The 25,666-nt window shown below is 35.4% G+C and overlaps 5 protein-coding genes across 9 annotated transcripts; all 5 read left to right on the plus strand.

Annotated features, from left to right (window-relative positions):
* LOC109353177 (proline-rich protein 4-like) lies at window positions 902-2,656 on the plus strand. 2 transcript variants are annotated; one of them, XM_019595384.1, is made up of 3 exons: window positions 902-1,153; window positions 1,480-2,134; window positions 2,366-2,656. In XM_019595384.1, the coding sequence occupies exons 1-3, from the start codon at window positions 982-984 to the stop codon at window positions 2,622-2,624; spliced, it is 1,086 nt and encodes a 361-aa protein (XP_019450929.1). In that variant the 5' UTR covers window positions 902-981; the 3' UTR covers window positions 2,625-2,656. The 2 variants fall into 2 exon arrangements, with proteins under 2 accessions (XP_019450929.1, XP_019450928.1); XM_019595383.1 differs by having other exon boundaries at window positions 903-1,153; window positions 1,480-2,656.
* On the plus strand, window positions 3,510-4,238 carry LOC109353183 (peptidyl-prolyl cis-trans isomerase-like). Its single transcript, XM_019595391.1, has one exon. The coding sequence runs from the start codon at window positions 3,576-3,578 to the stop codon at window positions 4,092-4,094; it is 519 nt and encodes a 172-aa protein (XP_019450936.1). The 5' UTR covers window positions 3,510-3,575; the 3' UTR covers window positions 4,095-4,238.
* On the plus strand, window positions 5,478-7,130 carry LOC109353178 (protein ELC-like). The gene has a single exon (XM_019595385.1). The coding sequence runs from the start codon at window positions 5,511-5,513 to the stop codon at window positions 6,798-6,800; it is 1,290 nt and encodes a 429-aa protein (XP_019450930.1). The 5' UTR covers window positions 5,478-5,510; the 3' UTR covers window positions 6,801-7,130.
* LOC109353181 (cytochrome P450 86B1-like) lies at window positions 9,763-12,306 on the plus strand (the record flags this gene model as incomplete). The annotated part of the gene is made up of 2 exons (XM_019595390.1): window positions 9,763-11,055; window positions 11,870-12,306. Coding segments are annotated over 2 exons (1,689 nt in total), but the record flags the coding sequence as incomplete, so codon positions are not given.
* LOC109353173 (ENHANCER OF AG-4 protein 2-like) lies at window positions 14,512-24,956 on the plus strand. Of its 4 annotated transcripts, none has more exons than XM_019595376.1 (11): window positions 14,512-14,773; window positions 15,069-15,145; window positions 16,977-18,908; window positions 19,022-19,472; window positions 20,411-20,519; window positions 20,665-20,777; window positions 22,044-22,231; window positions 22,680-23,560; window positions 23,781-23,876; window positions 24,014-24,112; window positions 24,635-24,956. In XM_019595376.1, the coding sequence occupies exons 1-10, from the start codon at window positions 14,663-14,665 to the stop codon at window positions 24,082-24,084; spliced, it is 4,029 nt and encodes a 1,342-aa protein (XP_019450921.1). In that variant the 5' UTR covers window positions 14,512-14,662; the 3' UTR covers window positions 24,085-24,112; window positions 24,635-24,956. The 4 variants fall into 4 exon arrangements, with proteins under 4 accessions (XP_019450921.1, XP_019450918.1, XP_019450919.1 ...); XM_019595373.1 differs by having other exon boundaries at window positions 14,513-14,773; window positions 18,974-19,472; window positions 23,778-23,876; XM_019595374.1 differs by having other exon boundaries at window positions 14,513-14,773; window positions 18,974-19,472.

Raw genomic sequence — 25,666 nt, forward strand, 5'->3', positions numbered from 1 at the left:
AGATGAGAAGTGGTTTTCTAAATGAGATTGAAGCTTATGTTGCTTAATGTAAATTAATGCCTCATAAATTTCTCCCCCGTTGATGCATGAAATAATTGGGAACCTAGATTCAACTGACAGGATGGCAGTGTTGAACCATTATAGAAGTTGCGTTGGGATGACAAAAATACACGCCCCATCGGTACCGCTAAAATAATCGTAACGGGTACCCGCATATTTATAAATTTATTTTTTAATTAAATAATTTATATATATTACATTTTTAGCTAAGTTAATTGCTATATGTTTGTTATTAAATGCTTTTAGCTTGTGCTAATATTGACATGAAATTATTGCTAGCTTGTGCTTTTAGCTTGTGTTAAATGCTTTTAGTTTTGGTAAGAAATTAATCTCTTTCGAAGTTTATGACAACCTAAGAATCGAACCCTCAACTATAGTTATAATTGACTTATTTACATCTTTTTATGGTCGTGTTATTCTCTGATGTGCTTAGCATAGATCGGTGGAATGGGAGATATGCATATGACTCTACCAGTAATATATTGTATCTTGATAATAATATAATATAGTGTTGATAAGGTAAGAAATTCCACATGTTTGAAGCTCACACCTTATATTGAAATCAATTCCAGCTTCAAATTTATACAAAGCATTTATTGTAGCCATTTTAAGTAGGTGGAGACAGATATTTCACCTAAAGATGCATTCATCTCTGTGCGGTTGAGGCCTAACGCATTGAATGAAAGGTAATGTAATTTGCTTGTGGAAGCTGGTATCCAAGTTAATGTCGTTTTCTTTTGAGGATCATAGTCACATAAATGGTCCCTTGCACCATGTGATGTTCTTAATTTCACCTTCAGAGATCATATGCAAAACTGCTATATATATCAGGCTTATGAATCATTCAGTACTCACCATAGAAGCTTATCAGCTTCTAAGTTCCAACTTTTGCCTTATTCTTTTCCTTTATTGCACTTCCCTATGAAGATTCTTACCCAACAAGTAGCTGCACTTGTGTGCTTCTGGTTGTCCTTGTTTTTTGTGTTACTAGATTTTTGCCATGCAGAGCATAGTACAACAGTTAAGGTAGTTGGATTGGGAGAATGCACAGACTGCAAAGAGTACAATATTAAAACTAGCCAGGCTTTTTCAGGTACCTTGTTTCATAGTACATGCATTTTTTATTTCAACCTCTTCACTGTATCATTATATAGTACCTTATTTTTTTAACCACTTCAGTGTATCAGTACTTAGAGAGTACATATAGAGACCCCATCATGTGACCAATTATTTGGTGTGTAGATTTTTACTATGTAAGACATGTGAGATATACAAAACCATATATAAGAATTTGAGATGCATGTTTCCTTTTAACCATTTGGAAGTGAAAAAAATTAATTTTTTTTTTACTTCAATAGAGCATGGTTAATGTAAGTCAAAGTCTAGAATGTAACAAATTTGTGAACTACTTTTGTGTAGGGTTGCGTGTAACTGTAGAGTGCAAGACAGCAAATGAACACTTCAAAACCAGAGGGGATGGTGAACTTGACAAAAATGGGAACTTTAGGGTATCCCTTCCTAATGAGATTGTAAAAGATGGCGAGATGAAAGAAGAATGCTATGCACAGCTACATAGTGCATCAGCTGCACCTTGTTCTGCCCACCATGGCCTGGACCAGTCCAAAATTATCATTGATTCAAAAGATGGTGACAAACACACCCTTACTACTGCAGGGAAACTCAAATTTGCATCATTGACCTGCACTTCTTCCTTCTTTTGGCCTTTCTTCAAACATCCACTCTTGCATAAACTTCCCCACCTTCCACATTTCTCCTTCCCTCCTAAAGTTTTTCCACCATTCCCACCAAAGTTTTTGCATAAGCACCCTCTCCTTCCTCCTAAAGTCTTTCCACCATTCCCACCAACGTTCTTCCCTAAGCACCCTCTCCTTCCTCCTCCTGTGCCGGTATATGAGAAACCACTTCCTCCACCAGTGCCAGTACATGTAAAGCCTATTCCTCCACCTGCGCCAATATATCATAAACCACTTCCACCACCGGTGCCAACATATCATAAACCTCTTCCTCCACCAGTGCCGGTATATGAGAAACCTCTTCCTCCACCTGTGCCAATATATCATAAGCCAATTCCTCCACCAACACCAACATACAAGAAGCCTCTTCCTCCGCCTGTGCCAATATATCATAAGCCAATTCCTCCACCTGTGCCAATATATCATAAGCCAATTCCTCCACCAACACCAACATACAAGAAGCCTCTTCCTCCGCCTGTGCCAATATATCATAAGCCAATTCCTCCACCTGTGCCAATATATCATAAGCCAATTCCTCCACCAACACCAACATACAAGAAACCTCTTCCTCCTCCAATTCCCATTTTCAAGAAGCCATATCCACCAAAGTTTATTCATCCACTTCTACCTCCAAAATTTAAGCATCCCCTTATACCACACGTTCCAATTTATAAACCACCATTTTTTAAACCTCTTCCTCCTTTTCCAAAGTTGCCTCCATTCAAGAAGCTGCCATTTCCAAAGAGCTTTTTCCATCACCCCAAGTTTGGAAAATGGCCTCCACTGCCTCCATTTTCTCCTCATCCATAGGCTACACTGCAGAACTAGATCGCATTGGGGTTAACAAAATATGTATGCATGTTTTATTATGTCTTATTTTTATGGGTTCCTCCACACATGTTCAAATTATCTAATTTGTGTGACTACCATATTTTCTACAATAGAAATTACTCCAAGTATATTTCTGATGCATTTATTTATAGTGTCATATTGTCTAGTGTATTTGTTTGACATTTTATCGTTCAAATTCAAGGATATTAAGTAAATATAAAACATGATTGTCCAATAAAAATGTAACAAGTGATTTGATATCTTCCCAAGGCTTTATCCTCAACCTAACTTTTTGTTAACCTTTCTATGCATTTAAGAAGGATTGCATATTTGCATTTTTTAATACTTAAATATAAGCTTTCATATTTGTTTGGAGGGGTGAGGGATTAATTGTCATTGGTCTCCTATACTTAATAAGAAGATACTCTTATAGACAAGTAGTTATTTTTACTCATATTTTTTAATAATAAAAATGTAATTTTATAATAAATAAAGAGATATAAATATAATTATATATGATATTTTATGTATTATTATATAGCACTCACATGGAGAGAATCCGTATTCCTTAGAACAACAAATAATTGGAATTGGATCTTGCTCAGAAGCCCCCTGCAGAAATTAATCAATGTAAATCGCTTTCCACATATCAATTTTCTTCAAGAAGGGGCATCATTTAGGGCCTGAAAAAAGCCCAAAGCCCAAAGCCCACACCAATTGTAGGTAACGAAAGCATATCCCTCTCCTTGGATCCGCACCACTAACCCTAGTCACTTCCGAACCTAACCACCGTTACATCCCTTCATTCAAAATCCGCCACGTGTCCAAATCCAACGCTCACTCCAGCTGTTATAAATCTCTCTCCCTTTCTCCTAAACCTCCACCAAACCCTAATCCCTCTTCTTCAATCGGATCTCAATCTCTGTTACTATGTCAAACCCTAAGGTTTTCTTCGATATGGCCGTCGGCGGCGCCCCTGCTGGCCGCATCATCATGGAGCTCTACGCCGATACAACCCCTCGCACCGCCGAGAACTTCCGCGCCCTGTGCACCGGCGAGAAGGGAATCGGCCGCAGTGGCAAGCCACTCCACTTCAAGGGATCATCCTTCCATCGCGTCATCCCTGACTTCATGTGCCAGGGAGGTGATTTCACCGCCGGAAACGGAACCGGAGGTGAATCCATCTACGGCGCCAAATTCGCCGATGAGAACTTCATCAAGAAGCACACGGGTCCAGGAGTGTTGTCAATGGCGAATGCTGGACCTGGAACGAATGGATCTCAGTTTTTCATATGCACGGCGAAGACAGCGTGGCTTGATGGGAAGCACGTTGTGTTTGGTCAAGTTGTGGAAGGATATGAAGTTGTGAAAGCGATCGAGAAGGTTGGATCTGGTGGTGGAAGAACCTCGAAGCCTGTCACCATCGCTGATTGCGGTCAACTCTCTTAGATCTCATATCATATTTGTCGTTTTGTCTATTGCGTTGTCGTTTTGATCTTAGTTACAAAGATCGGGGATCGTAGTGTATGGGAATACTTTTTGTATTGTGGTGTCTTCAATAAAATTATTATGCCGATCAAAACCTTTATATCAGAAGATACACATTTATTAATAATTCCTCATTTCTATGGGAAATCGCTTATCCAAAATATAATTTTATCGTAACAAATATTTTTACTTAATATTATATAAGGTTTTCTCCTGCGTAATACGATGTTTTAGAATCTTTGCCTTACACAACTAATCTGATATTTGAATTTAGCTAATATTTTTTAATACTAAATAAATAAGAAAGAGATAAGATTAATGGAAGGTTTTTACTTATTTTTTTAAAAAGCAATTTGTATATTTATCGATCTGAATTATATATCGAAATGTCATAAATGATGTTGTCATTATCCATTGATATACCAAATAAGGTCTATTATTTAATTATTATTTTAATCTTGTTATCATTATCCATTCTATTCTGCGTAATCATTATCCATGTTTTATTTTAATTTATCTACAATGACACAATTATTTGATGTAGTTTTAAATTACTTTGAATTGATTTATGATATATATTTTAATAATTATTATTAAAGTTGTTATTATATTAAAAATGTTACTACCCTCGACATTAACTCTATATTGAATATATATGAAGAAGAGAGAGAGCGATAAGTGTAAAATGTAGTGAGAAATGCCTCCTTTCACAATACGTGTATTTTCTGATAAGAACAATATAAACCAGCAAGTGGTTATTTTATTTTTACAAACTTAATTTAAAGCATGATCATAATATTCTTTTACCTTCCTCTCATGATGTATTAAAAGGGCAACGTTGTCCTAAACTCCTAAAGTAATAGACAATCTGGTATATATAGCATACCAAATTTTGATGCCTTTGTGGCGATCTTGTGTAGATAATAACACTACAATAATATTACTATATAGCTTTCTACTTGGCCGTTGGTTTTTTGGATAACCCCAATGTCAAATTAAAAACATCCATGACTAGTTAAAGCCAATAGCCAAATCACTGGGAAAGGAACTTCCAATGATTACTTGTCATTTCTTTCTATATATTAGTCATCAATAGATAGCGGTTAACTATATGCTCATTTACAAATATATTTATGGTAGTAAATTATTTATTTCTTTTCTCTCAAAATCCAATTAGTAAAACACTTCCCTACGAATAATATTTATATTTAGGTTATGTTAAATTATTTACACAAATTAAAATAATAAATAACTAAAAGCAACAAAAGTGATTTTCCAGTGCAAGAATTACCGTAGGAAATAAAAAACAAAACAAAAAGTGACGTTGTTTTGAGAAGGCGTAAAGCAAGGTTTTGATTTTGAATAGTAAAGAATGATATGCGATTTGGTTGGACTTATATAACAACGATGGTTCCACCGGCGGTTGAATCGCCGAACCCACAACTCACCCAACAATTCCTGAGCTCAGCCCTCTCTCAACGCGGCCCCTCCGCCCTCCCTTATTCCGAAGACACCAAATGGCTCATCCGCCACCACCTCCTCTCTCTCACCACCTCCTTCCCTTCCTTAGAACCCAAAACCGCCACCTTCACCCACAACGACGGCCGCTCCGTCAACCTCCTCCAATCCGATGGCACCGTCCCCATGCCCTACCAGGGCGTCACCTACAACATCCCCGTCGTCATCTGGCTTATGGAATCATACCCTCGCCACCCTCCTTGCGTCTACGTGAACCCCACGCGCGACATGGTTATCAAGCGCCCGCACTCTCACGTTAACCCTTCTGGTTTGGTTTCACTCCCTTATCTCCACAATTGGATCTACCCTAGCTCCAATCTCGTTGATCTTGTTCGCGCCTTGAGTCTCACCTTCGCCGCTGATCCTCCTCTCTTCTCTCAACGCAGGGCCCCACGTACACCCCCTTCTCATAACCCTAACCCTAACCCTAGCCCCAATTTCGATTCTTTTTCATCCGGGTCTTCCAATCCGGGGGCTTTTTCATCTGGGTATTCTCGCCCTTCTATTCCTCCTAATAATTATCCTCCTTCCCCTTATGCTTCTGGTTCTGGAAGGGTTCAGCCTTCGCCGACAACGACGACATCTCATCATGGTGAGGATCAAAGTGAGGTGTTTAAGAGGAATGCAATTAACAAGCTTGTGGAGATAGTGCATGGTGATGTTGTTGGGTTGAGGAAGACAAGGGAGGGCGAAATGGAAGGTTTATTTAGTGTGCAAGGAGTGTTGAAGCAAAGAGAGGATCAGCTTAATAAAGGTTTGAAGGGAATGCGTGATGAGATGGAAGGTTTGGAGCAGCAATTGCAGATGGTTTTGATGAATAGTGATGTTATTGAAGGATGGTTGAGAGATAATCAAGGGAAGAAATTCAGGAGTTTGGAGAATGTGGAAGATGCTTTTGAATGTGTTGATGTGCTTTCTAAGCAGATGCTTGATTGCACTGCTTCTGATTTGGCTATCGAAGATACTCTCTATGCATTGGATAAGGCGGTTCAGGTTGGGAGTGTACCGTTTGATCAGTACTTGAGGAGTGTGAGGGCATTGTCGAGAGAACAGTTCTTTCACCGAGCTATGGTCGCGAAAGTTAGAGCTGCGCAGTTGCAGGCTCAGGTTGCTAATATGGCTTCTAGGAATCAACATTATGCTGTATGAAGAGGGTTTTTCGGATGGTGAAGTCACTCGTTGTGTGTATTCGGTACAGGTTCCTATAATTTAATTCTAGCCAATACCATAAACCAGGGTAAGCCTCATTGCCTTCAAAAACTTGTGAATTATTCAACACAAAACCTGTTTAGTTGATACAAGCATGAGGTTGGACCATTGTTCTTATACAGACTTAGTGATATGATTATGTTTGAAAGTTTGGTTGGGGGGTTGTTAGATGAAGTTTTTTGTATTCTTTAGAAATATACATGCTTATGGTTATGGATAGTAGATTTGTCCTACATTGTATCTGCAAATAACCTTTATCCATGGATGTTAGGAAACTCTTTTAAATAAATAAAATGTGCCACAGCAGTGTTACCATAATTACCATCCAAGTTCACAGGGCAACTTGGCAAAACGTAACTAATGTTCTTGAAATTATATGTTTGAAAGAAGTATCTTCTTTTATAGAATTTATTGTATGAAACATGATAAACATTTTAGCTAACAAATCAATGCATTCATGTTACTCATGATCTTGTAAATTTTTCTCTGAACAAAATTTCTCCCTAATTTTTCTAGCTTAAGATAAGTTTCTAGGTCCCTCCTCTGTTCTGCAAAGGCTAAGCTTTGTTTTCTCTCTACTCATCAACATGGTAATGAATGTTGAACCACTCTTTGTAATAATTTTGAACATGGGAAGTGCAAGAATAAAACTTACATATTCTTGCTTCATTAAAAGCTGCATCCTATGAAAACTGAAACGAAATGAACAACCTACTTGGTATCATATTTGAAAAGCTCTTTCTCAATTTGGTTTCAAAACGTCACCATATTCTTGCACTCTTCTAGGACTTAATTGGTGGCATTTTTAATATTCTGAGGCTTAATTTTATAGTACATGATAGCATTATAAAACTTTTAAGGAATTTATTTGGTGACGCAAACCTTTGAAGTAATGACACTAACACTTTTGTCTTTGGAGGACTGAATTCATGGAACACACAAATCTTTTTAACTCTTTGATATAAAAGCATAAACACTTGCAAAAAGATTGGTTTACCAAGTTTTGCAAGTGTGTATCTTGTTGCAGTTACAGGAATTCTTCCACTATCCATATGAAAAAATTAATGAAGAAAGAAATCAAGCATGACATAAAGAAACAGTACCATTTATACACATTTATTCTCTTCATTCATTGTTTACCGTCTTGTTGTTGTTGGCGAAACAAACAAAACAAAGAATTTTTTAATAGAACCAGAACTTGTTATTGAAGATTGTTCCTCAACATATGTATTATTTTTCCCATCATACATAAACCAAAATCAGAAAAGAAAAAAAAGGGATCTTAAAAAGCATGAACAAATGTTTTAGAAGATAAATAAAAGATCAATGCATTGCACCATTATTATTCCAAATTTTAAAATCATTCTAGATGCTACTTTTTTTGTGAGCGTATGCACTCTTCCTCTAATATGCTATCTGCCCTTCAACATTCCTCTAATTAGAATTAGAATTACTAACCTCAATTGTATAATCTTAAATTGCTGCTTTTCCTGCACATAGTTGTTATCTTAATTAGAATTTCGAATTCTTGGCTACACATTTATTATATAGTGGGTATCCACTTACTCCAAAAGTAAACTTTTAAACTTATTCTTCGTTCTAATCATCAATTATATGTACATTTAATAGTTTAAATCTACATACTAATTCAAATCAATAAATTTCTTTGAGGGCATGCCTTCCCTTTATTTTATTTACTTCTTTCTTTATCAAGCAATATTTTGCATACCATAAGAGTGCAGCTAAGTTAGTCAAACTCTTTCATTCATCGTTGCAACCAAATTCAGACATGGCCCACAAACTCTATGCCGTCCTATCAATTTGTAGTTGGCAGGCAATGGGAGACAGGAAAGTTAATTCTTTTTTAGCCATAATTAACCTATCACATTATAAAACTAATGTTTTTATGTAGGGTGTGTAGTTGTATATCATAACAAGTTTTATTTAGATAAATCGAATCTTTGACTTAATATGATATATGATGATCAAATGAAGTCTTATACTACTAGATTAATATTTATTAGAGAATCAAAAAGTTAAGCATATTCACATACACTATTATTAAAAAATTATACACACACAGGAATAAGAGTGTCTTTTATAGTATACTTTGACTATGTTACCCTTATTTTCACTATTTCTTCATTTATTAGAGGGACCATCCTTTTTTTTACAGGCGAAAAACCCTGTAACATAAGAATTTATTGTATCTAAGGAGGTCAACGCCAATTTCTTGTTCATTGGGTTAGTTGAGCCAATATAAAAATGTGTGTTTGTGTTATTACTTACAAATTACAATTGTTAGTTATTACTTGTGAATAATAGTGTCATTCACTTACTCCCTATTTTAGCCATTAATTCTATGAACATCTAACGGTCTAGATATATTCACTAATTGAAATCATTGGATTTCCCTTAAATTGATGCATAAAATAAAAAGTAAGTTTAAAAATTTTACTCGTAGAATAAGTGTATCCTCGTTGATAAAACTTCTAATCAATCATCATAGTAAAGAAACTTGTCACATTAGAACTGTAAAAACAGTTCTTGCTTAGGTTATCAGCCACACCCACTTCTTATCCTACTCAACATATACAAAGGTTACATCCTTATTTGTTTTAACAGTCTAATCCACAGTTTTGTATAAATATGTTCACATTTCTAGTTTCCTATTCTTATTCCTATAATAACTATGTTTAACAAAGTGAACAATCCCTCATATATACATATATTTACAGTTCAGGTAAAAGTGTGTATTGTAAGCAAGCATTCAATTAATCACAAGGAACCCTGAAATCAAATTTGACTGTTTAGTTTTAACTAAGCACGCCAAGAAAACACATTACGTTTAAGGTTATCAACTTACCATTTCATATATTTATAACATACATGACCATACAACAAAACCAAGCCCATGCATTTTCACATTCCCTATCATTGCAACACCATGACCAAGCCTAGCATTAGCAACTTCAACCTCACATCCGGCCAATTTAACACCGGAAAGTTCTTTTCGCGTCGCCTCTTCCTCTTACAAGACATCCAAACATTGGAGATTTTGACTGCAATCATAGTGTTCATTGTAATTCATTCTGTAAGGCAAAAGAAACACCATGGCCTACCTATTTGGCCTGTCCTTGGAATGTTACCTTCTTTGATCATAGGAGTCAGAACCAACACATATGAATGGCTCACTGATATACTCATCCACCAAAATGGCACATTCACTTTCAAAGGGCCTTGGTTTAGCAGCCTCAACGGCATTATCACCTCCGATCCTCGTAACCTTGAGCATCTCCTTAAAACCAAGTTCACTAACTTCCCTAAAGGACCTTACTTTAGGGACACAGTTAGAGACTTATTAGGAGATGGAATTTTCAATGCAGACAATGAGACATGGCAGAAACAAAGGAATACAGCAAGTGTAGAGTTCCACTCAACAAAGTTCAGACTATTAACAGCAGATTCTCTATACCAACTTGTCCAATCAAGGCTATTACCTGTGTTAGAAGAAACTGTTAAGCAATCTACTGCCATAGATCTTCAAGATATTTTGTTGAGGCTAACTTTTGATAATGTTTGCATGATAGCATTTGGTGTTGATCCAGGTTGTTTAAGCCTAGAATTGCCCGCGATACCATTTGCAAAAGCCTTTGAGCATGCAACAGAAGCCACCGTGCTTCGTTTCGTTACACCTACATGCATATGGAAGGGCATGAGGTTTCTCAACTTAGGGGTAGAAAGAAAGCTGAAGGAATCAATAAAAAGGGTTGATGAATTTGCTGAGAATGTTATTAGAACTAGAAAGATTGAACTTTCTTTGCATTGTGATGAGTATAAGAAGCAAAGATCAGACTTGTTAACCGTGTTTATGAAGATGAAGGATGAGAATGGACAAGCATATTCAGATAAGTTTTTGAGGGATATATGTGTGAATTTCATATTAGCAGGGAGAGATACTTCTTCTGTGGCTTTGAGCTGGTTTTTCTGGTTGCTTCATCAAAACCCTGAAGTTGAGGATAAAATATTGGAAGAAATATGCAGGGTAGTGAGACAGAGAAAAAATATGAAGAAGGAAGAATTTGAAAACTCTTTGACATTTAAGCCAAATGAGATTAAGAATATGGATTATTTGCATGCTGCTTTATCAGAATCACTTAGATTATACCCTTCTGTGCCTGTGGATCACAAGGAGGTAACTAATTCTTCATATTTTCTTCCTAATCATTCATTTTCCATTCTAATTTACATGTTTCACTATAATTCCTTTTCAACAATGATTATTTAACATTTGAAGACTCTTCCTTTAGAGGGAAGATGTACTACTGTCCTTTTTGTTTTCCTCTCAATGAATTAAATAGTTTCTTTGGGGTGCATGTTCATTGTCTTCATAAGTATTACATATAGGCATTTAAGATGTATAAATAACTTTAAAATCCTGATATAGTTTGCGGGTTGAATTTTGGAAGAAAAAGTGAACATTAAAGAATTATAAAATATACATGACTCTAATCTTCATTTTTTTCATTCTTTTTTTCTTTAAACTCAACCCAGAGAGATCCTAGAACATTCTTCTAATAACCCTCCTCCTATACATATTATTTGATCAACATTTTGCTTGCCTACAGTACTATAGTATACATGATAAAACATTAATATATATTAACATATATAGGAAGATAATTTATCTCTTTAAATTCATTAAGTTGTTTGATATGTGTCTTATTTCACTTCTTTACAAAAAGAATTCACTTTAAAATATATTATAAAAAGAAAAAATAACACATATGTCATACACCTAGTTGATTTAAAAATATAAGTTATCTTCTGAAATTTTTTCATGACATATTAAATTGAATAGTAGTATATTTGCAAATAGTTATAAATGTAGGTGAAATGTTATTGGAAGCGTAGTTAAGGACACACACCTGGTAATAAATGAAAAATAAAAATCACAGAAATCGAAGTGAAATTGAATGCATGACAGAAATTAAATAATGACATTGCAGGTAGTTGAAAATGATATTTTCCCAGATGGAACAGTGTTAAAGAAAGGCACGAAAGTGATATATGCAATATATTCAATGGGAAGAATGGAAGCAATATGGGGCAAAGATTGCAATGAGTTCAAACCAGACAGATGGCTAAGAAATAATGGACATTTCATGAGTGAATCTGCTTACAAATTCACTGCTTTCAATGCTGGACCTCGTTTATGCTTAGGCAAAGATTTTGCATATTACCAAATGAAATATGTTGCTGCTACTATCATATTCCATTACCATGTTAAGGTTGTTCATAATTACCCTGTTCTGCCTAAGCTTGCTTTAACTATGTATATGAAGCATGGAATTAAAGTTAATCTCTTTAGGAGGGAAGGGATGCTGCACAACTTTACAAATTAATATTTATAATGGGGTTCATTAATGATGGACATTATATATATATATATATATATATATATATATATACATATTATTTTCTATTTGTACTTTGTTTGTTAATATGAATGTGAAGGTTGTTATATATTTGAGATCCACTTAAGTATAGATTAAATTGAAATTTGTTTTAATTCTAAAGAATGATGAATATCATATAAATATATACATATATATGCCCTAAGTTCATACTAGAGAAACCTACAAAGGTGATACATTTTTCCCTCTATAGTACTCTTCAAAATGAGAGAGATAAAGAGGGTTATGGCATTTTCAACAGAGAAATCTCAGATGATGTGGTTGATTCCGCTTGTGTTCAAAATGTCAACGTTATCTAAGTGGGGAAACTTTATTAAATGAAACCCTAAGACCTACGTCACTTTCCTGTTTCTCTCCTATTGGTTGTTGCAAGACAAGAAAAATGATATATTTTTCTACTAATTCTCATACTCATAAGATAATGTTATATGTCAGTTGTAAAATAAATTATTAATAAATAAAATATCATCTTATAATATATGTTATTTTTTGTTATAAATAGAAAGATTAATAGAATGGTTTAGTAAGAGAATATATTATTTTTCAAGCAACAATCATATGATTCATCACTTAAGATTTGGTTATAGATAACTAATAATTGATTTTGTCAAACTTATTAGAAATAAGAAAACAAACAAAACTCAAACGGATTCTAAAAAGTTTTTTTATTATTAAAACTCTCAAAGTTATGAGATTTTAAACGTTAAAAGATAATTTATAAATGTGAGGTTCAAATATGTTTTTAATATTTATACTTATTAGTGAAGTTGATTTCAATTCATGTGTTCATTTTTTTAAGTATCTAGTCTCTCTACTTTGAATTCCCATTCATTTTTGTTGTCAATAAAAATTATAATTTTAAAAGATTAGATATTTTTCTAGTACTACTAAGAATATCTTTTACCCCTTTGAAGTAATGAAGTAATTTTTTCAAGCGCATAATTGTATTTCTCAATAAGTATTGTGTCAATTGACATTTTGGTCGTCCTAAGTTCAAAGATTAGATATTTTAAAAAGTGAAAACTAAAAACATAAAGTAATGGTGTATACTAATTTTAGAGTGAAACTGCAAATGATGTATTGTTGCAATTGAAGGACGTTTCTTATATTACACCTAATTAACAATGCAACAAAAAGGGCCTTAAATTAGTGAGTTTGGATATTTACAAACATTTGTGCTGAGATTAAAGCTTTTCATAGTTGATTAAGCTAAAAGCTAACTAATTATATAAACCCTGATACGTGGCATAATAATGAATGAGCTCAAAAGGTTTCTCAATTATTATATCATACGATGTATCACAAATATTAAATTCAGATAACTAAGTGTGTTAAAATTCCACCATTTCTCATCCTTACTAATATCGGGTAAATCAATATTTCCACTAATTTATCTGTATCTCCTTCACTATATTTTACGCAGTTTAAAAAGAAAAATGGGTTTTGGAAATGCACCATATATTAAGGAGATTGAGTTTTGAAATATCAGAAAAGAAGAGGAATAAATTTGTTGAGGATATATAGAGAAATTAACGGAATATTAGAAGAACAAAAATAGACTTTAGTTCTCTTAATTATATGATTCTAATAAACATTTATTCAAGAATTTGTGTTATTTAGGAAGGGTAGTTAATGTGTATCTGATGGATTAAAAAAACTGTTTAATTAATCTTCATGTTTTCATGATGTAAATCGCTTCAATATTGGAATGATTATTGAAAATAGATTTGGAATAAATTCTTAAGTTTTTTTAATCTGAGAAGTGTTTTTTTTAAATACGAGGAAATTTAACCCTATTTATGATGAATCAGGATTACTTTGTTTCTTGCACACAATTTATATACATATATATAAAATGCAAGAAGACATGTTTTTTTAATCTTAACTATATTTTGGCAGCATCTGATATTCTTCTAATTTGTTTGTTTTCGTTAATGATGAAGTATAACTAATAATTTTTAAGCACCCAATAACAATCTGCATAAAATACCAATATATTTATTTATTATAAAATAAAGCATACCTTTTTAATTACAAATAGCTTGAAATTGAAGCAAAATATTATTATCCAATAAATAAAACACTAAGCAGGATTAGAAGTAATCCATGATTATGATTTATGAATACTCAGGTGCAGTGAAAATAAATAAATAAAAAAGATATTTCCAAAGTTGAAGAAAAATTGAAATCACGAAATCCAAAAGAAAATCAGAAAATTCCCGATAGGTCCTTCCGTTTCTCTTCGACACCGCCTTGAATCCCCGATTCCCTTTCTGAATGCGATTTTTGTAGGGTTTCATCCTCTTACGACGCCGTATTGTTGTTATGGGTCCCACTCGTCGACGCGGAGGGAACAAGTCTAAGGCAAATGGAGGTTTGAGTCTCGGCGATCTTGTTCTTGCTAAGGTTAAGGGCTTCCCAGCTTGGCCTGCTAAGGTTCATCTCTCTTCCTCTTTCAATTCATTCTCTTCTTAGGCTTCAGATTAGGGATTAGGGATTTTGCATTTATTACTGTTTCATATCATGTTATTTGGTTTTAGTGTTTGCATTATTAACTCTTCTTGTTCAACATTTCAAGTTTTTTTTTGGTGAATTTGATGTATTAACATTTATGCCGTTTTGATTTGCTATGATATTTCTGCGTTGTTATATGGTTACAAATTAGCTGTGTTAGTTGAACATTAGGTTATTGGTATTCAGGATACTGATTTTGTTGCATATTTGTCTTCAGATAAGCAGGCCTGAAGAATGGGATAAACCCCCTGATCCAAAGAAATATTTTGTTCAATTTTTTGGTACCAAAGAAATGTAAGTCTCTCTCTCTCACCTGTTTTTATTGTAACCAGTAGTTAAAAAGTATACGAATGGTTGGTTAGGTTGTCCAGTAATTAGGTGAATCAGCAGCAAGTTATTTTTGGGGTGCATATAATAATTCATGATTGATAACAGAACAAGGATTATTTTGTGAATTAGTAAAGAAGAGGAACAAACTTAAGTTGACACTGTATAATCCATTTCGGAGGTGGAAAGGAGATACAAATGTCATGGTGAAATTTTGGAAATAATACACTCACATGTCTTGCTTTACTAGTTTACTGTGTCTATTGAGTCAGCCTTTGTCTGCTTGTTGTTGCTTGATAGTTTCCTTTGACACATCAGCTGGTGGATGAGACAAAGTTATATCGACTTGTAAATGTCCAGTGCAGCATGTGTAGTGTATCACAGTATTCAAATAACGGTGTCCTTAGTTGTGGAACTGAAATAATAAGCTTTGTATTAATTCATTATTTTATTATTCTAGATTACATATGTGCATTTCAATGTATGTTGTATTTTGTCCAACAAGACTTTGTAAAGAACATTGGCAGCTATGATTATCATAAGTAATAATTATGGTTTCAAGATTGTGAGTGCCCGGTGCCTAACTAGCTAATATAAATTGTTGTTCCATCAATTGCCTGTACTTTGTAATTGGATTTGTTATATATCAATAATCTACTATCCTAAAAGCTTTTCGATTAGGTGGAGGAGGTCCAAGAATTTTTGCAATTATTTTTTGGTTTATATATCCAAGCGTTTGAGCCTTTAGGGAAAAAAAGCAACTTTAATTGTTGCTTTGGATATTGCTGTGAGGATCTTCTGTCATGAATCATGCGGATAGGGTGGGAGATGATTTGTCTGTTGGAGGATTACACGGTTTATGCCTCAAAATTCAAGTTTGATTTGTTTTGTAAATTAGCTATTGAATGCATCCAAAATGGAAGGGATAAAGAGCTGGCATCTGTGTCTGTGATAAATTTGATGGTTGTAATTTGTATTTGAATATAATTAGCTAAAAACAAAGAAGTTTATAGATTTATTTGGGCTGCTATAGCGAAACTATGGTACTTGATGTGCCGTTTTTTGCAGAAGATAGATTTTTTTGGTTATCGCTTATTGCTTTGGATCTTCTCTGTAGTTGTATAGATCTTCCAGCACCCGTGCATGTTAATATTAATACATGACTAGTAATAGCCTAATTGAAATCCTATTAATTCTGTACAAGTGGTCTGGGAGAGTTTTTGGTGTTAATTTGATGTTTTGAGATTGACTCCTTCTTGCTGTGGACTTGAAATAACTATTTTATTATTTTTTATACAATAATAGTCCATGTATTGCCTTTTATGGGTTCTTTTTGTTGTCTTTGTTATTCTGTGAGGATGCCTTATCCTCTGCTAGTACTTCCTGTGACATTAGTGAACGATCTGCCCCGTTCCCTTGAAGAATGAAGGTATCAAGATTTTGTAGTTTTCATTATGCTGTAGTTTTCAGTAATTTTTTCCTTCAAAAAATAGAGGAGGGTTTTGAGGAGCAATTTGAAACTTCATCTCCACTGAGAATAATGTGAGTCACCATCAAAAGGTGTAATGTCCTTAATTAGCCATCCGATTAAAGAATTAAATCCCGAGTTGACAATCATGATAAGATTATTTTAAGTAAATTCCAGTTAATCCACGAAAAAAGGTTTGTTTATACTCATCCATTTAACCTGAGTAATCTGTTCTGCTTGTCCATATAGTTTACTCTTTTACATTGGAATGGTTGTCTTGCATTTTATCTGCTTAAAGTTTCTCCTATGTTATCTCCTTTTCCTTCGCAGAGCTTTTGTTGCCCCTGTGGATATTCAGGCATTCACCATTGAGGCTAAAGATAAATTGTCAGGTCGTCTTCAAGGCAAGACGAAGTACTTTACCCAAGCTGTGAAGGAAATCTGTGCAGCATTTGATGAGATAGAGAAACAGAAGGGTAGTGGTTTGACAGATGACACTGATGATTCTCATATCGGTTCAGAGGCTCTTTCTGTTGATGAAGGAGTGGGTGACCAAAAGGATGCCACTGATGGCGTGGTATCAAATGCAGAAAAAGATAACATCAATATGGGTAACATTGACACTAATTTGGAGCACTGTGCGGAGAGAATTGGAGAAAGTGATAGCCAGGATGAAATTCTCTCTGTACATGGCCATCCAAATGAAAGTTCTTCTGTTTTATCTCCTGTGATCAGAAGGAAATTATCCCTTGATGCAGATCTAAAGAAGAATGCTAGCAAATCTAGTCTCAAGCGTCCAATTAACGCTAATGGTTTTGGGCAAGATGATAATGGACATAGTGTTTTGACAAATGGGAGCAAGCCAAGAAAGCTTGGTACCAGCTCAAAGAGAAATGGAAGTGCAGATGATAAAAATAAAAATGGTGGATCATCTGCAGGAATAATTGTTAAGGACAGTAGTTCTGCTGGTGTTGTTGATCTTTCCAGGTCTGGAGAGACATTGAAAGGTGAGAAAAAATGGAAAAATGTATTGGCTACTAAATCAGGTTCTCCAGGTACTATTAATTCAAATTCTAATGGTAATACTGGAAAAAAAGATCATAACTTGCCAAAAGTCAAAACAGGTCTTGAGGTAAAAAAAGAGTTGCAGGAGATATTGGTTGATTCTGAGGAGGCTGATGGCAAAAATTATAGTAAGCAAAAGAAGGCCCAATTCCATGTAAAGCATAATCCTCTAGCAAATGAACCTTTACATGCTACCAAGAAGTTGAAGCGTGTGGATTCCAAAGATGATAAAACTTTTGGATCTCTCCCAAAAGATGTGAAAAGTGCTTCTTTTGGCCCTACTGTTGTCAAAGCCAAAGCATTTAAAAATTTAGAGTTGGAAAGGTCCACATCACATTTTAAAACAGAAAAAAGCAAGACATCAAGGGGTCAAATTGGAGTTGCACTGTCTGATAATTCTGTCCTCGAGGTTCTACCAGGGGCCAAATTTCATAGCCAAGTCCATCAAGCTATGCCTGATTCTGCTAGAGTTGCTTCCGATGAAAGAACAGGAAAGAGTTCTCTTAGACTGAAAGGCGATGCAAATAATGTTAATGTAAAACAAGAAAAGAGGAAACGTAAAGCTGTTTGCCTTGTTGATGATGACGACGACGATGAACCTAAAACTCCTGTTCATGGAGGAGCTGCAAAAAATATTAAGTCACCATTTGTCTCAGATGTCAAGAGCAACAATGCACACTCAGAGAAGTCTAATGTTGCTCAGTTGGCTCCTACAAATTCTAGTGAACTTGAGGATATCCATTTGAAAGAACCATCTTCTCAATCACATGATGGCACCCCGTCAACTAGGCAGCCTCTAAAAGAGAAAGACCGTACAGTTGTTCCTGCCGATGTACCTCACAGTCCTGATAAATTAGATTCAAAACAGTTTCCTTCCAAGGTGGCAAAATTAAGCTTTGCCTCTCCTGCAAAATCACCTCAAACAATTCCTGTGGCAAAGTCAAATGCTGAGCGGCATAAATTGTCCAAACCGTTGCTTAAAGTTTCCAGTAATGCTACTGAGAAAAAAGTTGATCACGAGCCTTCAAAATCTGTACGTAGTGTCACTTCTTCTCAGAGTCAAGTTGCAATACAAAACAAGAAGCTTGCGTCTTCAACAGATATTTCTAAAATTACTCCAAAAACTTCAGCACAGGCAGTTGAAGTTCCTTCTTCAACAGTCGGTTTCAAGGAGACCGATGCTTTTCATGTTGATAGGTATCTATGCTTTTGATTTTTCCAGTTTCTCTTGGAATTGTTTACCGATCCTTACATTATTACAGATTGGAGGTGAGCATGGAAGAAAAAAGTAGTGTATATGCTGATTCTAGGACTCCAGAAAGTGCTAAAAGTATGAAGCATCTTATTGCGGTGGCCCAGGCAAAAAGGAAACTAGCTCATTCTCAAGGACTCCCCCATGACATTCACAATGTTCAGGCGGGGACTCCTAGCCCCCGTACAGTTCAGCCATTTCGGCCAGTCTCAAGCAATTTTGTACAGGCAGATGTGCAGGGAGTTTATGAGCACCCATCATTGGCTTCTCCATATACTAACAATAATCACTCTGGTTCTAAAAGTCAAGTTGATGCTGAAGATATTGAAGAGAGAAGAGTTGGTTCGGTACAAAGGGGTCTAGGAGGCTCGCTGAGTGGTGGTACTGAGGCTGCTGTTGCCCGTGATGCTTTTGAAGGAATGATTGAAACTTTATCAAGGACCAAGGAAAGTATTGGGCGCGCAACTCGTCTTGCCATTGATTGCACTAAGTATGGGATTGCCAATGAGGTCTGATCCATCATATTGTTGCTAGTTATAAAATTATTAAATGATAATAACTTGCTCATTTTTCCACGAATTTTGTTTGTTAAGCTTGTTAACTGTTAGAAAGTGTGAAATTGATGTAGAAAGGAAGTTAAATACCCCATTGAGAATAAAGATTTTGGGATATGATTATGTGTTTTACTAATATGGTGTAACTTGTAGTTTAGTTAGTTCTTCTGTTAGCTTATGATAGGAATTATAAGATAGGACTGGAATGAAATAGCAGGAGAAACATGAGAAATATGATATATTTCTCAAATACAAGAACTATAATAAATGTATTCTGGATATGTAGAAATTATTAAAAACAATGATAATTGTAATTGTAATAAAATGAGAAAATTAATATTCAAGCCAGAGATTGAGCTCCAGCCTCATCAGGAGGCCCTACCCCAAATTCTCATACTCACTAATTTTCCTGCACACATATTCCCTCTATTCTTGTATATCCTAGTACTACTTCATTTTTCTCTCTGTGTTTGTGTGTGACTCTCTCTCCCCGATCTCTTTCTCTATATATACATATATTTAGAATTATATATCATGAGACCAATGCCGTGTCGGATGTTAGTTGCTCTATTGTAGTTAGATTTAGGGACTGTGGTTGACCTAATAAGCTGTTATCTATTAGTTTCTGACTTTCTATTTGGACTTTTGGTGTCATTTTCCAGCATTTATTATCAGTGAGGTTTTATTTGACATAAAAAATCATTGTGTAGGAACATCTAGGATCGTTGGAAGATACGAAATGCATTTCTTTTGTTTGTTTTATATTTTGTTAGGGATAATTGCTTGGAATGTGATTTATCTTCAAGATATACTTTTACTGCAAGTTTTGGAAGATATGTGTATTTGTGGTTACTGTACCTATAGAGGTCTCACCTTGTAGCCCTTATGTTCAGGTTGTTGAACTTCTTATCCGAAAGCTGGAAAATGAAACTAGTTTTCATCGCAAAGTGGATTTGTTCTTTCTTGTTGATTCCATCACCCAGTGCTCACATAGTCAAAAAGGTTGGCGACCATATTCTAGAAATCCTTTGATGTGATTAGCATTTATATTTATGGTCTTCTTGTTTCCACTTTCTCCCATGTCTAAATTTGCTAGTGCAGGTAGTGTCCCTTGGAATTTTTAACTAATTGTATTGTATTTTTTCAGGCATTGCAGGAGCCTCCTACATCCCTATAGTTCAAGCAGCCTTGCCACGTCTTCTTGGTGCTGCTGCTCCCCCTGGAGCTAGTGCTCGGGAAAATCGTCGTCAGTGTCTCAAGGTCAGCTCTTTTTTTTGGGTTAATGACACAATGGTTTTTATTTGAAATGGAAGAAGTGGTTTAGAATTGGGAGGAAGGTAACTCATTTACCCAAAACAGAAAAAGAAATAAACAAGAAAGTAAAAGACTGAGTTAATAACGCAACAAACTTAGCCAGTCACTTTGCATATCGTTGATATCAGTTAAGGTAACTAACTACCTGAAAACAGCCATTTGAGCATATTAGGGTAGTGTAGATACTTTTCAAATTATCTATTTCTGTAACAGTGTAATAGTCTATGTACAGCTACTCTGTTAGAGTATACCTAACTTGTATATGCTTGTATTCAATTCTCAGATCCGAATTAACAGAATTAGTTTACAGTTTTAGAGCCCTCTCTCTCAATTCTCTTTTCTCTTCTTCAGTCAAACCTTGAGTTCTCTCAGAGCACCAGAGAGAGGCCATAAACACAACCCAACGAGGAACAAGGGGGAAAGAAAAGCTCTACAAATGTGGGCATCTAGCTCCTCTCCTACTATTTTGATATCCATATGTTAAATCACTTTTGGACCATTAGATCCAGAAGGAGCCAGACCATAATTACCCTAAAAATGAATAACAAATGAGAAACCTTTTTAAAATTTGACATCCAGCCAAAGCAACAAGGGAGGATTAGGTTAGTGTTATCCAGTTTATTCATAGCAACTCACTTCATCCCAATTAATATTTGAACCAGAAGAAAAAAACAAAATGGAGAATATAGAGTGTAGAGAAAAAAATTCGACTCCCGAAAAAGAACTGTTTCAACTGCGAACTGAAGGTGAGAGACAATAGCATGGACTCATTGTGAACCAACACTGATACTCTTGATGCACCCTCTATGAACAACTCCGGAGAAATTCAGATTCAATAGGTCAACCACAAAGGTAAACAAGAATGAGATGGTAGATGTACTTCCCTGACGCCTTGATGTATATCGAGTCAGGATCTTGGCAGTCATTGACAGCCATAGAAAGTAGAGGCTACTTGAAATCCACCTCCTCCATCTAACATTACCTCCACTTCTATCATGGATTTTGAGGGGCTCATATTCTCAAATCTTTCACTAATTGATAACATTGTATGAGTGTCAATTACTTGACATTGACTACAATATCTGCTCTATCATTAAGTCAATTGGGATTTTGTTTAAATAAATGAGTGATGACACTTTAGTGTTTGTAAGGAGGTATGCCTTTTGCTAGGTGGATATTTTTTATTTATTTTCTATTTCTGATGGGTTGCAGGTTTTGAGACTGTGGCTTGAGAGGAAAATTTTCCCTGAATCAGTTCTTCGCCGTTACATGGATGATATTGGAGTTTCAAATGATGAAATGACAGTTAGCCTTTCTTTCAGGCGCCCATCTCGAGCAGAGAGGGCTGTGGATGACCCACTTAGAGAAATGGAAGGCATGCTTGTTGATGAGTATGGAAGGTCTGTTGCGTGAAACTTTCCAGATGGATTGCACCTTGTGAATTTTTGCTTTTTATTCTTATTGTTTTCCATTTCAAGAGTCACTGGTCATTGCTGTACAATTAGCTCACTAGTCATTATTGTTGCTGTACAATTAATTCACTGGTCATTGTTGTTGCTGTACAATTAGCTTATCTTTCTTAAACCCAGGAGAGGTAGTAAAATCTGAATCTGTAATGAGGCAGTACTGCAGTAGATACAACCACAAAATGAAATAGAATATTTTTATCATTATTGAATGTATTTTTTTGCGTGTTTGTGTTGGCTGCTTTTACGTGGTTGTACTGTTGATTAACTACATCATGCTCTAACTTCTGTTTGTTTTTTCCTGCTCTATTACCATTCTAACTGTTTCAGAAAGTAATTTCTATTTCTGATTTGTGTTACATTCCTTGTTGTTGTATACCAGTAATGCTACATTTCAGCTGCCTGGCTTCTTTTGTCATGCGTTTGAAGATGAAGAAGATGAAGATGAGTTACCAGTCAATTCATGTAAGGATACATATGGTGCATCTCCTGCAGATCCCACAGCTACCCTTGGAGAATCAGACACTTCTACTGTTACCCCAAGTGACAAGCGTCATTGTATCTTGGAGGATGTGGATGGTGAGCTAGAAATGGAAGATGTTTCAGGTCACCTGAAAGATGAAAGGCCTGTACTTTTTAATAGTTCTGTTGAAATCGTTTCGCATCGTGAGGGCTCAGATAGGAATTTAAATCCAACTTCAAATATTTCAGCAGAGATATCACCTATGCTGAATGGTTCTCCACCATCGCCGCTTGATTCACCCCCTCCACTACCACCTTTGCCTTCTTCACCCCCACCACCTCTTCCATTATCTCCATCTCCTCCGCCTCTACCACCGCCATTGTTGCAACCCCCACCTCCTCCTTTACCACCCTCAGGTGTTCCACTGTCACAAGAACCTTCTATTTTTAACTCTTCAAGGCAATTAGAATACGGACAGCATGATATGTATCTAAAAGCTCAAATTCCCCAACCTAACCATCAATTTCAGCATGGTAACCCCCAGTTTGCACAGAGACACATGCATCAACCTGTACCTCTAAATCCATCAAACCAGTACTCATACCATAACCCTACAGTTCAGCAGCATCTTCCTCATTCATTCCATTCTTCTTTCTCTTTGCCGTCCCTTCCAGATGGCCTGCGGCAATTTGCTCCTGATGAGCAATGGAGAATGTCATCAAGTGAATTTAAAACAAACAATCAACATGGTGTATGGGTGGGGAGAAATCCTTCATCCACTGGTCAACCATTTGGGCAAGGTGTGTGAATCTATTTTCTTCACCATTCCAAATTATTGCTATAGTAAATGTGGTTTATGTTAGAGTATTTATACTTACTATGGAGGTTCTTGTCCATCTATTTTACTGTTTGTTATTCCCTTTGGTGATAGCCCCTCTCTAGTTGCACTGGTGTTAGTGGCACTTCATGTTTGCAAGAGTATTCTGACAGTTATACATAATATGTTTTTTGGTGATGAAGGTCATTTTCAGCCATCAGTTGAAAGACCTCCAGTAAGCAGTACAGGTTTTCAGCATACAATTTCAAACAACCTACCAGCTGTTCCCCCAGTAACAGGTGACTTTTGATATTTTATCATACTGGTTATTTTTTTAATATTTTTCTCCCTTATATGCCTTCCCCGCTCCCATTGATCTCACTTGCTAATGAACTACATTTATGATATGGATCATACTCATTATTTCCTTCGTCAGGTCATGGTGTTTCTCAGATGTTGCCTTGTAGACCAGACATTCCTGCTCTTAATTGTTGGAGACCGAGTTAAATTTGATTGCTGTCTTCTTATTATTAAAGTAAGCTCTTTCGTCATGCTACGGGAGGAATGCTTTTTACAATAATGGTTTAACTGTTCGGCTGAAATCTATGGAGAGGAGTGCTTTTTACATTAATGGTTTATAGCTGCTCCTAATTTGAACATTTTTTATTAAAAATTATGGACAACTTATATAGTCAGATAGACACTTAAAAAATAATGGACTTTGGATTAAACAGTTTGCAGAGAATTTTTCACTTCTCTGCAAAACTGATGGATAAGTATATTAGTTGTTGGTTTCATGATCCTTGGCTTACTTGATAGGGAATCTCCTTCATAGAGCTTTTTGAAGTCCAAATTTGGATAGGTTAATTCTTACATGGAATGAAATGGACTCTGATGATATACCTTCCTGTTGTGATCTGAATTTCTTTCAAAATAAAATGTTTTAGGTTTTTCTACTTATCTGCATTAGGTTTTTGTTAACATTTATTAGTGAATAAATTGCATTTATGGTTATTCTATCCATTTATATTGATATACAGCTCGTTATATATTTCAGTGGGGTTGCTGGTGGATCAACATGTAAGAATACATATTGTGCCTGTTAGATTCGCCTAATGCGTAGAACGTACAGCTACTCGTGAAGAAAATTTTGAAAACTTGCGGAGGCTTTTGGCAGGAATATGTATATTGTATTTTTTTCCTGACAATGTATCCCAGGAACATTGCTTCCAAGTTTAGGCCCATGTTTCCTACTTGGTTAGTGTATCTGTTTCCTAACCCTTGTAATTATTGCATTATATCTATATAGAAATCAGTGTCAAGCACTCAGTTTAAAATTTTTACTACAAAAAATCAACAATAATTTTACCACTTTTTTTCCAAAATCTATTTTTCTGTGTAGTGTAAACTGTAGAGCATTTTATCAATAATGTGCAACTTTATAACCTTTTTCTTCTGGAGCTCTTTGAGGGGTACCAAATATCTTACCCATTTTATCAGAAAGAGAATGGTGGCCCATTTATGGTGTGATATTAACTGTTATACTTAGAAATTCATTGTATTACAATCTAATCATTCAACAACCAAGCCTTAGTTCCACTAGAGGGTGAGCTTAGCGCAACAGTAAGGTTGTTGCTTAAAGACCGTGAAATCATTGATTGAAATCTTGGAAATAGTATCTCTGCTTGTGGAGGTAAGGCTACATACATCTACCCTCTCCCCCAGACCCAACTAAGTGGAAGCCTCGTGCATTGCGCTGCCCTTATTCCTGCAAACTATTTCTTTCTCACTTGCCCTGCTTTCTCCAACCCATCCTTTGGGTTCCATTTAGCTCCTCATGAATATTAAAAATTTTAATTGGAAAGCATCATCCAAGCATTACTTGCCCCTTATGGGTTTTGGGGTTATTGGGAACAATAACAACACAGTTGAGACTGAAATTTCAACATGTTAAACTGAAAATATATGTTTTTAAGTTTTAATTCCTGTTGGTTTTATGAGTATATTGTGGAATGGTAACTAACCTCATGTGAGGTTTAACATCATTACACTTGGCACTTCTCTTGTTTTAGAAGTTATATTCACTTTC

Source organism: Lupinus angustifolius, chromosome LG07 (genome assembly GCF_001865875.1).
Source record: "Lupinus angustifolius cultivar Tanjil chromosome LG07, LupAngTanjil_v1.0, whole genome shotgun sequence".
Classification (NCBI taxonomy): domain Eukaryota; kingdom Viridiplantae; phylum Streptophyta; class Magnoliopsida; order Fabales; family Fabaceae; genus Lupinus; species Lupinus angustifolius.

Coding starts and splice junctions, on each gene's coding strand:
- LOC109353177 (XM_019595383.1), top strand. CDS start 982: ATGAAGATTCTTACCCAACAAGTAGCTGCACTTGTGTGCTTCTGGTTG. Junction 1,154..1,479: donor AACTAGCCAGGCTTTTTCAG/GTACCTTGTTTC, acceptor ACTTTTGTGTAG/GGTTGCGTGTAACTGTAGAG.
- LOC109353183 (XM_019595391.1), top strand. CDS start 3,576: ATGTCAAACCCTAAGGTTTTCTTCGATATGGCCGTCGGCGGCGCCCCT.
- LOC109353178 (XM_019595385.1), top strand. CDS start 5,511: ATGCGATTTGGTTGGACTTATATAACAACGATGGTTCCACCGGCGGTT.
- LOC109353173 (XM_019595373.1), top strand. CDS start 14,663: ATGGGTCCCACTCGTCGACGCGGAGGGAACAAGTCTAAGGCAAATGGA. Junction 20,520..20,664: donor GTGCTCACATAGTCAAAAAG/GTTGGCGACCAT, acceptor GTATTTTTTCAG/GCATTGCAGGAGCCTCCTAC. Junction 22,232..22,679: donor CTTGTTGATGAGTATGGAAG/GTCTGTTGCGTG, acceptor GTTGTATACCAG/TAATGCTACATTTCAGCTGC.